Below are 12,054 nucleotides of genomic sequence, written 5' to 3'. Positions count from 1 at the left end.
ATCAAATCGATTTTTCCGGCAAATCACGACATGGCGGTGGTGATGGACGACGAGACCTGTCTCACCCTGGATGGTAACGACTGACAGGGCACATCGTATATTACTTCCCCCACGAAGGAAGTAAGCATTTAGGTGAAGTTTCTTTCACACACCAAGTTCCCCAAGCAAGTGATGCTGTGGCTGACCATCAGCGAGAAGGATATGTCAAAGCTGCTCTTCTTTCACTCCGGACTGGCCGTGAACGGGGAAATTTATAGTACGAAGTGCCTACCGGAAGTTGCGTCATTCATCAAGAAATATAATAAGGCCGAAGACGCGGTGTTTTGGCCGGATCTGACGATTGTTTGAGGAGATGGAACGACTGATTATCGATGTGGTACCAGGGCTGGCGGACCCGCAAAACGTTCCCAAGTTGCGTCCCATCGAGAATTTCTGGGCAAGCCTGAAGCGCAAGATCTACACCAATAATTTTATCGCAAAAACTGAGGAGGAATTGATAAATAAAACGAAGAAAAAATTTAAAAAATATGCCTTCACGCATGTTTTCGTCCACCATGGCCGGTTAACTGCCGAAAGGCCGCACGCAAGATCGTAAATTTTTTTTTTTGCGAGTAAGCTAACATAATTGCCTTCCATGGGCAATTTATCAAACTAAATTATCTGTCTTAGTTATTTTTACCACCCTTCGAAAAAAGTCATTTTTTTTAGCGCATACGTTACGTAGTCTCTCTGTAACCTACCGTATTTCATAAGCATGACAATATCAGCCTGTACGATGTCGTCTGCAAAACCTAGAAGCATGGGAGACTTCGTGATGATTCTTCCAAATGTCTTCACGTACCAACGAAAAATGTCTTCACATGTCTTCCAACTCGGGATGGCTCGTTGGGACGTTCGAGAACTGTCGAGCAAATAAAAAAGGCCACCACCTTTGCAAAATGCGGTCATATCTAATATTTTCATAAGTCTTCACACTTATTTTTAAATGTATTCCATTTGTCTTCACAAACAAAGATGTTGTCATCGCAGAGTAAATGTCTTCCATTTGAAGACATGTCTTCCAATCTGACATCGCTGCTCTGCACACTAGCTCCTCGTACAACACGTCCCCAGGCTATGCTAAGCAGCAAGTTCGAGAGCCCATCCTCTCATCCCATCCTCAAAGCTCCTATTTCGGCAGCCTTAGCTTCCCGGTATCTCTCCCGCATCTGACGCATCACACGGTTTACAGTTCCCTACGTAGACACTCAGAGTCAAACTGCGTGGTTTACACTGCCATGCCAATCACCTCTCGCACGGTTTCACTGACCGCGTCGAGTATGTGCTTTCAACGCTTGTTCATGCCTCTTCAACTGGTTCATCAACTTTCCGAGTGTTTTCTGCAGCAACTTCTTCCACTGATAGTGTCGATACACAGTAAAAAAAAACTTTATATAGAATCTCATGTAAAAAATTGCCTCCATTGCTTATAATAGAAAATTTCATAATATTCCACGCATCTTCAAAAGATATTGCACATAATTTTCAAACAAAATCATGGTTTACGTCAGAAGCAACTGAAATTTAAATGAGAAGATATTTCACGCGACGTGTATTATTCAAAATATTTTACTATGTATGATCAGACGTATCTTCCTCTTTGACCTCGATTTGAAAACGTTTGACGACTCCCAAAAAGACCGCACATGAATGACGTCTGAAAAGTGCCAGCCGTCGATCGGTAGGTGGTCGATGTTGTCGTCGGAGGTAGAATGCTTTTCCTACCAATAACGGGGAGTAAGAGTTCCTCCTGTCCGACATGTGTGTTCTCGGATGACGATCTATATGTCGTATTTTGGCGACTTTTTATACGTTTTCTCAGAAGCTTATAGAACTTCTTCTTTACGCCGTCGGCTTTATCATTTGTCGACGTGTCTTGATAAGACTGAATTTGAAGGTTCTGCCGTTCACAAAACTGACGCCCCGTTCCGCTCTGCCACCGCCGCTGTACTAGATGTGGTACTTGTATGAACATGATCTTTAGTGTAGAATATAATACAATAATGAAATTTATTTTTGTGGATCAAACTAACGCTCAATTCAAGTTATTTTCAGTCAGGCTGAATATTGCCAGACGTAACGGTCGTGGTGCTTTGGTTTGGTCAAAATGGGTCGGAAATGTGCAATTATTTGGTATTATTTTTTCTAAGTCTAAATCACACCCTCAGCCTGCGTTCATTTTTCTCATACTCGAAAAAATCACATACATTGCCTACTTTACAACTTAAAACTTATTTGGTGTCGGAGCGCCGTCGATGAGAACTTTATTACAACCATCCTCTTCTACAGGGGTTTGGAACCTCCGCTTTAATTGTCAAAAGTTCAAGTCCATTCGTACGTACGCTGAAACGATCCATTGCACACGGTACGAAATTATTAGCGCTCTCAGGGTTTGACCAATCGGTTTCCGATATTCTACAAAGTTCTTGGTATAGTTAGGGCTTCATTTTGGATGTTTGAATTAGTTCGGAATTTAGCCACGAAGGTGGCGTTGCGATGCCAACTTCTTCCCCTTACACGCTAGAGCTTTGCGGTTTTCGACAAAGTTGTAGATTTTTAAATTATATGAAACTCCACAGAACATACCAAATTTCTAACTCTTTAAATTTCTGAGATCTACGAGTTTTTATGAAATTTGTCTGAAATTCACGTTTTATTGTGATAATTTTAGGAGTTCATTCGAATTAATTTCTTACAAATTTTTTCTCGATAGAAATTGAATAATTACGTCGTTTTCTTCCGAGCACAGAAGTTTTTGAAGAACTTAAGTGAAAATATTACACAAATTTTTTTCTAAAAATTGTTCATCGAAAAATCTTTATTTTCTGAAATTTTGAAAGATGTGGTTTTTGTGATATTTCAGTTTGAATATAACCATAGGTTTCATCTAAACATATAAAAATGCAGCTCTGTCTGTCTGTCTGTCTGTCTGTCTGTCTGATTCATATAGGCTTGGAAACCACTTAACCGATTGGCGTGAAATTTTGTATGTAGGGGTTTTAGGGGCCGAGAAAGGTGACTAAGATAGTTTGAGACCCCTCCCTCTTCTGGAAGGGAGGGGTCCCATAAAAATGAAACACAAATTCATGCACATCTCGAAAACTAACCAAGCAAATGAAACCAAATTTGGCATGTGGATGTTTTCAGGAGTGACAAATCTGTCCATATTGGTTCGACACCCTTCCCTTTTCTGGAAGGGAGGGGTTCCATACGAATGAAACACAAATTTCTGCATATCTCAAGAACTAACCAAGTAAATGGAACCAAATTTGGCGGGTGGATATTTCTAGGGGTAACAAATATATCTATAATGGTTTGGCACCCCTCCCTCTTTTATAAGGGAGGGGTCCCATACAAATGAAACACAAATTTCGCACAGCTCGAGAGCCAATCAACCAAATAGATTCAAATTCGACATGTAAATGTTTTCAGAGGTAACAAATTTGTCCAGAATGGTTCGACGCCCCTCCCTCTTATGTGAGGGAGGGGTTCCAAACAAATGGAACAAAAATGTCTGCACATCTCGAGAACTAACCAACTAAATGGAACCAAAATTAGCAGGTGAATGTTTTTAGGGGTAACAAATATACCCATAATGGTTTGATATCCCTCCCTCTTCTATAAGGGAGGGGTCCCATGGAAATGAAACACAAATTTCGCACTCGAGAACCAATCAAGCAAATACAACAAATGTTTTTAGGTGAATGTTTTTAGGTGTAACAAACATGTCCATAATGGTTCGACATCCTTCCTTCTTCTGGCATGACTCCAAATACATACCATTTTGCAATCCAAAATGGCGACTTCTGGTTTCTGAAAAACAGCGGCAAATGACCAAATACCACCCAACATGAGTATTTCCGGAATTGTTATGATGCACTGAAGCCACAAATCTACCTCAGACAACATTTTGAATTGTAAGATGGCGACTTCCGGTGTCTGTAAAACAGCCTAAAGTGACCAAATACCACCCAATATGAGTATCTCTGGAACGAGAACTGACCACAGACACCGTTATGAATTGTAAGATGGCAACTTCCGGTTTCTAGAAAACAGCCAAAAATGGCCGATTTCCATAAAACATGAGTATCTTCGGAACCAGAATGATACACAGGAGCTAGAATCGACCACAGACACCATTTTGAAATCGAAGATGGTTACATCCGGTTTCTGGAAAACAGCCGAAAATGACCAAATAACACCCAATATGGGTGTTTCTTAAACCAGAATGACGCTCACGGGTCAGAAATTGTCTCCAAATGCCATTTTTAAATCCAAGATGGCGACTTACGGTTCCTTAAAAAAAGCCCAAAGTGATCAAATACCACCCAATATGAGTATCACCGAAACCAGAATGATGCAACGAGCTATAAATAGACCTTAGACACCAGTTTGAATTGAAAAATGGCAACTTCTGGGAAACAACCGCAAATAACCGAATACTACTACATATGGACATGTCCGTAATCGAAATGATGTAGAGTAGCCAAGCATTGACCCTGGACACCATTTTGAATTAGAAGATGACCACTTTCATTTTCTTTAAAACAACGAAAATAACTGAAATACACCCAATACATATCCGGAATAGAGGTCATGTACAAAAGCCAAATGTCGAGGATGTGGTTATTCCGATAAAACCAATTATTTTTAAACGATATGATTCAATCGCAAGGAATCAAAGAATTTTAAATGTTTAAAATTATTAAATTAAACACTAAAATAGGCGGGACGTAGTTTGCCGGGTCAGCTAGTGTAGAAATACAATTGCTATGTATTTATTGCATGGAATACACGGTCCAGTCCTCTGATACTCTATCCAACCCATTTGCAGTCTTAAGCAAAGTTCTCAGTGTAATAAAGATTGTAATAGACGTTCAGAGCTCTGCAGTTTTCGACAAAGTTTTAGATCAGAAAATGAAGCCCTAACCACAGAGAACAGACTAACAATCAAACGATAAAAAGTGTGTAAAACAGATTGCGCACGCAAAAATATGCTCTCCGAATTACACCCCCCGTCATGCTGAGTGGTAAACTATGATGTGATGTCGCTACCGTCGCCGTAGAGCGAACGGCATGGTAAATTACAGTGCGATGTTTTCGATTTATTTTTTGTTAGCTGTAAGAAGTTTTTGTCACCTGTGAGGACTGTGTTCTAAAAGAGAGCATAACAAACTACCGAGTTTGATTCACACTCTTACAAATTTCAATATACAGTGTAAAGCGGGCCGTGTCGTAGTGTTCGTGTGTTTTCGCTTGGAGAACTCTATAGCCAATATCTCGCTAAGCATGTGAAAAGGGCCCATGTGCCATATGTAAACAAGCCATAATTTCACGTTTTTCAATGAATACAAGCTTAATCTACTCATACAAATAAGGTTGTTTGGTTAAGGGTAAATTCTTTTATCAATAAATCTTATTGGTAAGAGCAGATTTCGCTTGTATTGATAAAACAAAACGAGAAAATTTGGCTTGTTTACATATGGCACATGGGCCCTTTTCACATGTTTGGCGAGATACATTTTAACGTCAGTACCAACGGGAGTGAAAAGCACATACACTGATGGAAATACAGTCTGTTTAGCGACGGTAGCGACATCACACTATACATTACCATTTAGCATAACGAAGGGTATTATTTGGAGGATAATTCATGGCACACATGCAAAATTTTACACACTTTTTTCAGACCGTTTGTTCGTCGCCTGTTAGTCTGTTCTCTGTGCCCTAACTATACTAAGAAGCTTTGTAGAAGATCGGAAACCGATTGGTCAAACCCTGAGAGCGCTATGCATTGCACATGATGTTATGATTAGAATTACAAAAAATGACCCTGTTATTTAAAAAATTGAATTTTTAATAAGGCTGGTAAAAAATTCGTTTCTGTTTTATGTCAACACCTCCCTTTTGGAATGTTGTAAAACTGGAGAGTAATAAAAATTTTCAAGCCGTTTTGTTAACATTATTGGTTTTTCGATAACGTATATCAAAGATAACTGAAACAAGATACCTAACTTCCATATTTTTCGTACATTTTGAACACGACCGATTTCCGACGGTTAGTGCTGCCATCTGATGGCTTAAATTCTCATAAAATTGTCACTATGAGCAAAACCGATTTATCATGCATAGTCCGTCATCAATCGTGCAGATTGATGATATTGTCATTTTTTGCACTTAATGCTATTGCCATATTTTTTGCACTTCAAAGTACGAATGAAAAGTGTGAAATTGACTGTCAGAGTGGGAGTTTATATTGAGGGGTTATATTTATTTTCAGGTCCCATTCTACCAAAACTTAAAGTTTGATATATGGCAATCCAAGGTTTCAGAACCATTGTGCATTTGGTCAGGTTTATCGGGGCACCCGATTTTTGCTTTATAAACCTCGGCAAGAGTGGAAAACATGGCTGTAGAACGTGCTCATAGCGGTTATCAGGAAGTTCTGATGGTACGCTCAACTTTAAATGATGCGCCGATAATTCTTGATTCCTCCGGAAAGTTTCATGTTTGAGAGCTAAACATTCGTACACGTTATTATAATTTTTCGAATGGCAGCACCGTAAAGTCGTCCACATGGATACTGAAAAAATTGTTTCACCTTTCAGTAGTCATGTCTTGGCGTTGACATTATTTGATTTTGACGTTAAGTATACCTCATATTAACAGTGTATAAATTAGTTCGTCTTTTGCTCACGCGCAGCGACAATCATGTCCGATGGATTCTACATGAGTCAGGTATCTTGTTTTAGTCATCTTTGCGTATATGCAATACAGCAAAACAAGACCAGTGGAGAGTGTCGCCAAAAGACAAGCCGAACACTATTTATGACCAACTTTTTATTAAAGATATTCTTTTTTCCACGATGCAATTTATATTTGACCCGCCCCCTTGGCCAGGCTTGTTATTTTTCTTAATATATGAAAAGAGCTGAGTGAATTTTCACCGTTCCCTTCCTACCCAGAATGAACAATTTTTTGCACCTAACTTCTTCATTCTGCTTTGTGCTGTGTTTCTGCCACTCGCAGAAAAATAAACAGGGTGGCAAAAATGTTCTCTAAATCAAATTCCCTGATTTTCCCTGAAATATAACATTAATTTCCCTAATATTTTTCAGCATTCGGCACAAAAAAGGCCAACGTAGATTAACGTTACTCTGAAATCCCAGTAAAAAAAGTATTCAATTGGATATGAAACCGAACCGTAGTGATCCCGAATCAGCCTTTAATGCTAGAAAAACCAGTTTTTTCGCTAGAGTGTAGTTTGAAACGAAAATCGCCTCACGGTTAAAAATTTTTCCCTGAATATTTTTCAGTTTTCCCTGATATTCCCTGATCGAAAAATAAATTCCCTGATTTTCCAGGTTTTCGACACCCTGAATAAACCACATACTGCTTACACCACAGCTAAGCGAAACAAGGTGAATCACTTTGATGAGAATACACAGAAGTACACCGTGGTGATCACTGCTGACATAAATTTGATAACATTCAAAGAAGTTAGCTCTGTTGTGTAGTAATTGAGCGTATTGTCCTGTCGTGTGAGAAGCATCTCATCTTACCTACCGATTAGACGAAGGCCTGTGTGGCCTTTGCTTTATCTAAGAGTCGACACTATTGTACTCGATCCATGGCTGCCCCTCTCGCCACACTTGCAGACTGCGTGGATCGTTATCCAGAACCATTTTGAATGGGCTTTTGTTCGACATCCTTACGACATGCCCAGTCCACCGTAGCCTTCCGATTTTAGCCGTATGGACTAAAGTGGGTTCCCCCAGAAACTTATACAAATCGTGGTTCATTCGTCGTCTACATGTCCCATCTTCCATCTGCACCCCACGTAGATCGTACGCAGTACCTTCCGTTCAAAGTCTCAAGGCACGTTGGTCCTCCACGAGCAAGGTCAATGTTTCGTGACCGTAAAGGACTACCGGTATAATGAGTGTTTTGTAGATGGTCAACTTTGTGGAGCGACGAATTTAATTCAATCGAAGCGTAACGTTTAAAAGTTGCGTGCCATAATGTCAATGTCATCGGCGAGGCCAAGTAATTGGTCGGACTTCCTGAAGATTATGCCACTCGTATCTATCCCCGCTCGTCTTATAACACCTCTCTGCGCCCATCACTCTGCTGCGCTATAGATAGGCGGCGTTATAGAAGCTAGGAGAGTACACTAAGGTCGCTTTTTACGCGGTTTTTTACGCGGATTGCGGAATTTACGCGGTTTTTTTTACGCGGATTCCGGAATTTACGCGGTTTTTTTTACGCGGACTTCAGAATTTACGCGGTATTTTTTTTGCCCGGATTTCGGTTTACCTTCACTCGGAATGCAAAATTAACGATGGTTTTTTTACGCGGATTCCGGAATTTACGCGGTTTTTTTTACGCGGATTCCGGAATTTACGCGTTTTTTTTTACGCGGACTCCGGAATTTACGCGGTATTTTTTTTTGCCCGGATTTCGGTTTACCTTCACTCGGAATGCAAAATTAACGATGTTTTTTTTACGCGGATTCCGGAATTTACACGGTTTTTTTTACGCGGATTCCAGAATTTACGCGTTTTTTACGCGGAATCCGGAATTTACGCGGTTTTTTTTACGTGGATTCCGGAATTTACGCGGTTTTTTACGCGGCACGTATACCCCGCGTAAAAAGCGACCTTAGTGTACTTTGTAGGAAACGCACGTCATCTTTTTTGTAGGCTGGACACACGATTTTTTCTATCAATTCCTCCGAGACCTGATAATCATCTAGTGCAGTGCTTTACGCCGTGTTTTAGAAGCTCGCTTAGCAATTGGTCACTGCTTTTTCTTCGAAGGACCGAGTTCTGCCTGTTTTGCGCACGTTTATATCGTTCCACATTCGCTCTCGTGCGGTGCTGCATTCTTATTTTCTACTAACAGTTTGCATTCATCCACGTACATAATTCAAATGAGACGAGTTGCTCATCGAAGCTTCTGTAATACGGTATGTAGACAAGTTTATAGAAAATGTTGCCAAGAATCTGCCATAATTATTTGAAAATATGTTTAGTTTCTTAACGTTTGAAATATATAATTATATATTAATTTCAGCAATGCTCGTTTTCTTTTTCAACAAAAACAACATAATTGAATTTAAATTTGACTGTGTTCTCTAAATTTCCATTAATTCAACCTTCTATAAATTGTTTACCAAGGCGATGCTTTATTTGTGGCTCGTCGAAAAAAAATAAACGTAAAAATCACCATTACGGATTCTTTCCCGGAGTCATGCAGTTTCCGTCCGGATAGCGTTTCTGAAAGGAACTAATCAATTCAGGGTCAACTAACCTGATCCCGTCTAGTTGATTACCAAGTGTTATCCTGAAAGTGAAAAGCAATTACATATTATCATCGCCTTCGTTACCGCCATTTACAATTCTCTCATACCAATTGGGTTGTACATTATGAGGTCTCCCGAAAAGTTCGATCTTCCTCGTTCCTGGGCTTAACCGCTCAATGATGCCGTAAATTTCGTCCGGTTTGTGACTCGTCGCACGTACTTCCGCCACGATTACGTCGCAATCCAGTCCACGGTTCAAGTTCGGTGGATTTCCCTTCATTCCAACCAGGCAGTGCTCCTTACCGTGATTCAGCCAATGACCAGTTCTACCGGTACGAATTATTCGCTGCAGTTGATTGGTCTTAACCCAAATCAGTTCGTCAACTCGTTCGTAACCCCACAGTTTCAAACACTCACGACCCAATTCCATCGCTCGACCGGTAACCCATAGAAAAATAAGCCCATCATCCTGCAGAGCTGGCACCCCCAGCTGACGCATTTCGTCGTCGGACATCGTTCCGTACGGTAGTTCCATGTGTATGTCCCAGGGTGGGTCAGCCATCACCACCGCAAATTTACCCAGCACTGTCATATCGAGATAACGCAAATCACACTGAATCCACTGCGGAGGATACAAGGTTGCACACGGATCAGCAGTCCTTTTAGAGAGCGAACCTTCGCCTTCAAACTTAGACCCTGTATTTTGCCCTATATACGTGTCTACCTCATAGTGAACGTATTTGCATGTGTCCATGTGGAAGCACGTATTTAAAAAACTGCAATCTCCCAACGATTCATCGGTATGCGATTGAATAATCTTTTTGAAGTGTAACTTATTACACTGGAACTTATCTTTATCGTCCGGTTCTTTTTTGATTTCCACAATCTCGAAACCGTTGTTGTCATCACTGATGATAACATCGTCGTCGTCTTCCTTTTTCAGGTGGGCATCGTTAGCTGCCTCCAAGGATCGTAAGCATTCGATTCTGGTTCCATGTGGACAAAATTCCATCACCTGAGCGCCGCCTTGTGATTTAAACTTTTCCGCCAGCGATCGCTCTTTCGCGGTAGGCTTTGTTAGCAGTTCCAGAATCTCCTCACCAACCTTTTTACTCTGCTTCTCTCTAGTGGAAGGCATCGAAAGCAATGACATAATGTCCGACGTATCACTCAGCACACTCGATTCGCCGGTTTTCTTCAGACCAGCCTCTTCCTTAATCAAACAACCAGAAGTTAATCGAGCCATTTTCGAGTCGCAATCTTTTTCTTCCTTGATTGTCGCTTTTCGCTTAATACTACCATCACGCTCATTATGATTTAGTTGCAAGTCTTCATACAGGGACTGTAGGCTGCCATACTCAGCTGAGATTACCTCGTAACCAACGACGCCACCAATGCTGACTTCCTTCATGTTGACCAAATTCTGATTGGCTAACTTTTGTAGATAGTACAGTATTGACTCACTGGACGTCGGTCGTAGAATGCGCTTCTCGACCTGTTGCCCAATCTGCGAGGAATTTGTCGGCAGAATGAAGCTGCGGTCTGCCAGTACTTGCACCAAGGTTTTCTCGATTTCCGAATCCGCATCTACGAAAGCTGAAGCTTTTTATTAGATCTGGCTAGGAATCCTATAAAACTCACCTTGTTCCAGTTTGATAGCCGTCAGCAAAATCTTACTCTTGTCATCACCACCGGAGTTGCCGGATTCGGTTTTAATCAAGCCAACCACACTCGGCCCGGGGCTGCCGCCACCGAGCAAATCTTGGCGTTCTTTTTTACGTTTCACCAAACGTTCCCGTAGGGTGTTACGTTTCACCTTCACCGCTTGAATCTCTTCCCAGGAGGACATTGTGCATGCAAGGTGTTAGAAAACCCTAAGTTCCACTTATCAAGTTATTTATGGGAAAATGAATTCTTTGCACTTGGAGAAAGTTTTTGTTGTGTTGTTTACAGACTTTGTGCTCAGAGGTTTACACAAACGCACGACGACAACACAGACAAAATCAAACTTCATTTCTGAACGCGAGGGGTGAGCGGATGGTGTTCCATTACAATGGAAAATAAAAATCATTTTCGAGTGTCTAAGGTAAATGTGCCAATGTTGTTTCTACCGCAGTTTTCAATGTGAAGTTGTGTTCAGAATGGGCTGGAGAAAGCAATGACGTATTGAAAATGTATAAATGTTAGTAGCTTAAGCATTTATGATAAATATTAATGAATAATGAGTTTATGTGGCCAATCACAAATGGTGACGTCTCAACAATGTTAGAAATTTGTAATTTTAATTGTTTGGACTTGTTTGCATTCGCAATTAGGACTTATCAAAAAAGGAAAGTCAACTTACAACCAACATAATTGCTAACTTATTGGCTATAAAGAGAGCTTTTCGTAGCAGGTAGTTGAAGATGACAACGATCTTGGGGGAATTGGTGATTATTTTATTTGTCATAGCTTCTAATGCTTCAAGTAGGTCTATGCAGTTCGAGTGTACCAAACCAAGAAGTATGCTTCAAAATTATTTTCAATCCTTCCAATCTGAATCCTTTAAAGCGTTTTCTTCCTTGTTAAACAACAACTTAACCAGATCGGTACAGAATAAAGCATTGCTGGTCTAAAAATTGGTTTGTAAATCAAAGTTCAGAATTCCTGTTATTGACAGGATATAAACATCTCGCATATCTGATGCTTTTTGCTTGCATACTCTCAATGTG

At 40.5% G+C, this 12,054-nt stretch overlaps 1 protein-coding gene across 2 annotated transcripts; it reads right to left on the bottom strand.

Annotated features, from left to right (window-relative positions):
• Nucleotides 1–9,206: 9,206 nt before the first annotated feature.
• Nucleotides 9,207–11,345, bottom strand: LOC129725711 (N6-adenosine-methyltransferase MT-A70-like protein). 2 transcript variants are annotated; one of them, XM_055681806.1, is made up of 3 exons: nucleotides 10,985–11,345; nucleotides 9,451–10,939; nucleotides 9,207–9,384 (listed from the first exon to the last, which is right to left on the bottom strand). In XM_055681806.1, exons 1-3 carry the CDS (start codon nucleotides 11,190–11,192, stop codon nucleotides 9,270–9,272), a joined length of 1,812 nt encoding a protein of 603 aa, XP_055537781.1. In that variant the 5' UTR covers nucleotides 11,193–11,345; the 3' UTR covers nucleotides 9,207–9,269. The 2 variants fall into 2 exon arrangements, with proteins under 2 accessions (XP_055537781.1, XP_055537782.1); XM_055681807.1 differs by having other exon boundaries at nucleotides 9,451–10,930.
• Between the last annotated feature and the right edge of the window lie 709 nt (nucleotides 11,346–12,054).

Source organism: Wyeomyia smithii, chromosome 2 (assembly GCF_029784165.1).
Source record: "Wyeomyia smithii strain HCP4-BCI-WySm-NY-G18 chromosome 2, ASM2978416v1, whole genome shotgun sequence".
Taxonomy (NCBI): Eukaryota; Metazoa; Arthropoda; class Insecta; order Diptera; family Culicidae; genus Wyeomyia; species Wyeomyia smithii.
The sequence above is the reverse complement of the archived record's forward strand: the minus strand, read 5'-3'. Positions and strand labels throughout refer to the sequence as shown.